This window comes from Lolium rigidum, chromosome 6 (assembly GCF_022539505.1).
Source record: "Lolium rigidum isolate FL_2022 chromosome 6, APGP_CSIRO_Lrig_0.1, whole genome shotgun sequence".
Taxonomy (NCBI): Eukaryota; Viridiplantae; Streptophyta; class Magnoliopsida; order Poales; family Poaceae; genus Lolium; species Lolium rigidum.
Window position 1 is genome coordinate 207,604,347 of NC_061513.1, and position 3,785 is coordinate 207,608,131.

Consider the following 3,785-nt stretch of genomic DNA (forward strand, 5'->3'; position numbering starts at 1 on the left):
ATTAAGAGTAAACCCTAATTTTGGAGGATCCATCCATTGCGAAGAAAATCCTCCTCCTTGGCAGCCGCCAAGGAAGGGGAGAACCTCCCCCACGCCAGCACCAAGTCCAAGAAAGAAGAAGAAGGGGAAAGGGGTCACTGCTCCCTAAGACCGCCACCCCTCTAGGTGCCGTCGTCGCTGGATGCTGCGCGTCGGGCCGCCGCCGGCTCCCGTGGCCGCCGCCATGGGGATATTCATCGCCATCTTCACCTTGGGGATTCACCTCTTCATCTATAGCACCTCTCCATCATCTCTCTACTGTAATCACCTGGCAAACATGATGTGTGATGCAATCTATTATTTTTCCATGATCGATTGTGTCTCTATGTCTTTGTTTGAGTAGTGACTTGTTTATGGCAATTTTGACATAGTTTGTTGTTGGTTTAATATAAGTATTTGTTATCTTCTATGATGATCTCTTTTACTGATATATGAGTGCACACATATGTTGGAGAATACATGAGGTTTCCACCGTTGCATGATGATAGGAGGAGGGACAAATGGAGTTTGACGGAAACCATGTCCCAATTCTTAGATATCCATGTTATATTAATTCATGGTTAATAAACGGGGTGGGGGGAGGGGTATAACTATGGGGACCTTTAAACTTACAACGGTAGTTGGAGTTAATGTCTTAATAATTCCCTTGTTTGTTCTTAGGCCTTGGGACCAATCACTAGGGGTGTATTTGCTCATGTATATGAATGCACCTATTCATGGCTCCTCCTTAGAATAAACACTAAAAAGACTATACTGAGCTTCACTTATTGTGACAACCACACAAATGAATAGAAATTTGCCTGGACACTTACTCCCTTGAGTTACTCCACTTCACTCCATTTCACCTCACACCCTTTACTTTACTTGTAGTAATTTTACTTCTTGCAATTATTTTCAGTACTTTATATTTTCTAGTTAGTAGAAAAACAACCACCCACACACACTATAGTCCCTAGCTTTGCATAAAATAAGGTAATCTAACTAGGTTATAGGGCTTAGAGAATAGATAGTTTACCATTAGCTCCTCGTGGGTTCGACACTCAAATATTTATCGAATTGTACTACGGTGATCCCCTGCACTTGGGGGTTATCATTCATCCAGATCAGAAGATTTGCGAGAATCGCCCTCATATTTACTTGCCACTGGGAAATGGTGTGGTGTAGTCTAGCTACTTCATATTGAACTTCAAGGAAGACATGCCGCAAACCCTAGATTGGAAAACACGGGATCTGATAGCACTTGTTATAAATGCGACAAGGAAATAAAGAAGAATGAACAAGAACACATGCGAGGGATACAAAATTTTAACATTGAAAACTCTCTCCAACAAAGAAAGGTAAAAAACCACGGGCGCCAGCCAGCAAAACTTCACTATATCGGAGAGCGTTTACAAATGTCGTAGGTTATCTTACGAAGCGATTAACCAAACCATATCCGACGGCTTACAAGAGGTATAAATAGGTGACATGCCTCGCGCCGCTCGTCAGAAGTTAACCTTCTTATGAATTTGGATCACAATATAACAGAAATCATCATTGTTGAGAGTATCTGTGACTAGCTGACTTTTTTTACGATCAATACCATATATATATTTAAATTAGAAAATAGTACATGGTAGAGATACATGAGCTACCTTCAACATCTTCGAGGTCTTCAATTTTTTTCTTCTTCCATGACATAATCTTGTACTTTTCTGAGGGCAGGCAACCAAATACGAAACCACGGGCCTGTAAATACCAACAAAGTTTCTCTCATAATTTTAATTTGAGCCGCAATGCCAAAGATACATGTACGCACGCCACAATTAAAGTAGTCAATCAACATCCGCAATAATACCATTCTGAGGGCAGGCAAGCAAATACTAAACCACAAACCTACAAATACCAACAAAGATTCTCTCATAATTTTAATTTGAGCCACAATACCAAGGATCATGTACGCACGCAACAATTAAAGTAGTCAATCAACATTCGCAATAATACCAACACCTGTATGTCAGGGCAAAGTAACCATACAGCCTTGTCGACGTTATTGGGGAGGCAAGAGTACGAATCACCATTATCGAGAATATAAAAGAGGTAAATATTGTCGGGACAATCATCCTCGCGGCAACCATGAGAAAGGATCCAATATAGATCTGAAGACTCATATGTAGAAAACTACAATCTTCCAACATCAGTTTTGACGTTAAGAAGGAGATCCCCTTGTTGAACGAACAGCTTGAAGATCACTTATACTATAAATGATGCCATCTCCATTGAGGTGATGCCAAAATAACTATCAATACTTAGAATACATTATTTTTATTAAAAATTCCAAACATAGATTAAATTCTTCACTCCTCCCGATACCGGCCGCCAAAGAAGGGAACCGGTCTAAGGGCTGCATTAGGCTTTGGAGGTGGCAGCTGTTCTGTTAAGAATACTTTTGTTAGTTGTGCGCTCGTTCTATGAATAGCTGACTTGACTGACGATAGACTAGTCAAACCCAAGACTAAACTCCATCGACGGTAAAACATGACAGTTGACACAGTAAGAATTTCGACATGCCAAACAACAACATATTTCGCAGAAAACAGGACCGGACGAGAACAATTGCACGACAGCGACACGAGAAAACAGGACTCGTGCGACACTTATTGCAGTGGCTGGACTGACACATAAAACGGGGCATAATTTCCCCACGTGGATACGTAAGACGCAACGGCCTTCGCCTCGCGCATAGGTGGATTTCACCGGCTAGTTATGGTGCCCGGCGGCGGCCGTGGCCGGAGCTCCAGACTCGTCCCGCGCGGCGGACCCCGAGATGAAATCTGAGCATGGCAGCGACGAACGCGCCCGCCTGCTCCGGCACCAGCACGCCGACGACGCCGCGCACCGTGCGCTCACGGAGCGTGTCGCCCGCGGCCAGCAGCACGCGGAGCGACCTTCCCACCGCCGCGACGGCCTCGTCCGCTTCCCCGTTCAGAGGGTGCTGCCGGCGCAGCGCCGCCAGCACCCTAGGTCCCGCCAGAGACTCCTGCACGGCCGCCACCTCCCGCTCCACCTCCTTCTCGGCCGCCTCCGTGGCCGCGCGCAGGTCCTCGAGCGCGCGGCGCTGCTGGTGAGAGCGCACGCCTTGGCCGTCCACGAAGCGGAATACCAGCGCGGGCTTCCACCCCCACGCCCACAGGAAGGTGCGCTCCAGCGGGTTGAGCCAGCGTGGGTCTAGCGCGGCCACCACGTCGCGGTCCGCGAGGCGGGACTTGTGCTCGTAGTAGGAGGCGACGTGGTCCATGGCGGCGTCCACGAGCGGCACCAGCGCGTCGCGCTGGCGCGCCGAGAGCGCGGCCGTGAGTTGGGTGACGATCTCCTCCTCGCGGCCCACCCAGGCGTCGTAGAAAGCCGCCATGTCCTCACCGGAGTGCGCCATGTATGTGGGCGTGGCTGCAGCTGCTGCGGCGGCATCTCGGCATAAATTGGGCGGGGTTTCTTGGCCTGTAAGGATTGGTACGTGGTGGCCTCATTTGCTTAGGAGCGGGGGCAATCGCGCGTGCAGGGCAGGGGAAGACGGATACGGAGCTAAGCTAAGGCGGTCGCGAGGAAGGAGACGACGTCGGGGCGGGTGTCGCCAGTTTGATGATGGGACAGTGTCATGGTGGCCTTGTGCTGGCGAGCTCTGTCAGGTACGAAGTAATAGTATTGTTTACTCTTCTTCAGGTCCTCTCGTGCAGTGCAGCGGCCGAACAGACCAACGGCTTGACCTT

General features: G+C 48.5%; 1 protein-coding gene across 1 annotated transcript; it reads right to left on the bottom strand.

Moving 5' to 3' along the window:
- Positions 1–2,782: 2,782 nt before the first annotated feature.
- LOC124663703 (protein DOG1-like 4) lies at positions 2,783–3,430 on the bottom strand. The gene has a single exon (XM_047201377.1). It carries the CDS (start codon positions 3,428–3,430, stop codon positions 2,783–2,785), a length of 648 nt encoding a protein of 215 aa, XP_047057333.1.
- Between the last annotated feature and the right edge of the window lie 355 nt (positions 3,431–3,785).

What these genes read in the sequence shown, in the direction of transcription:
- LOC124663703 (XM_047201377.1), bottom strand. Translation starts at nt 3,430, where the DNA reads ATGGCGGCTTTCTACGACGCCTGGGTGGGCCGCGAGGAGGAGATCGTC.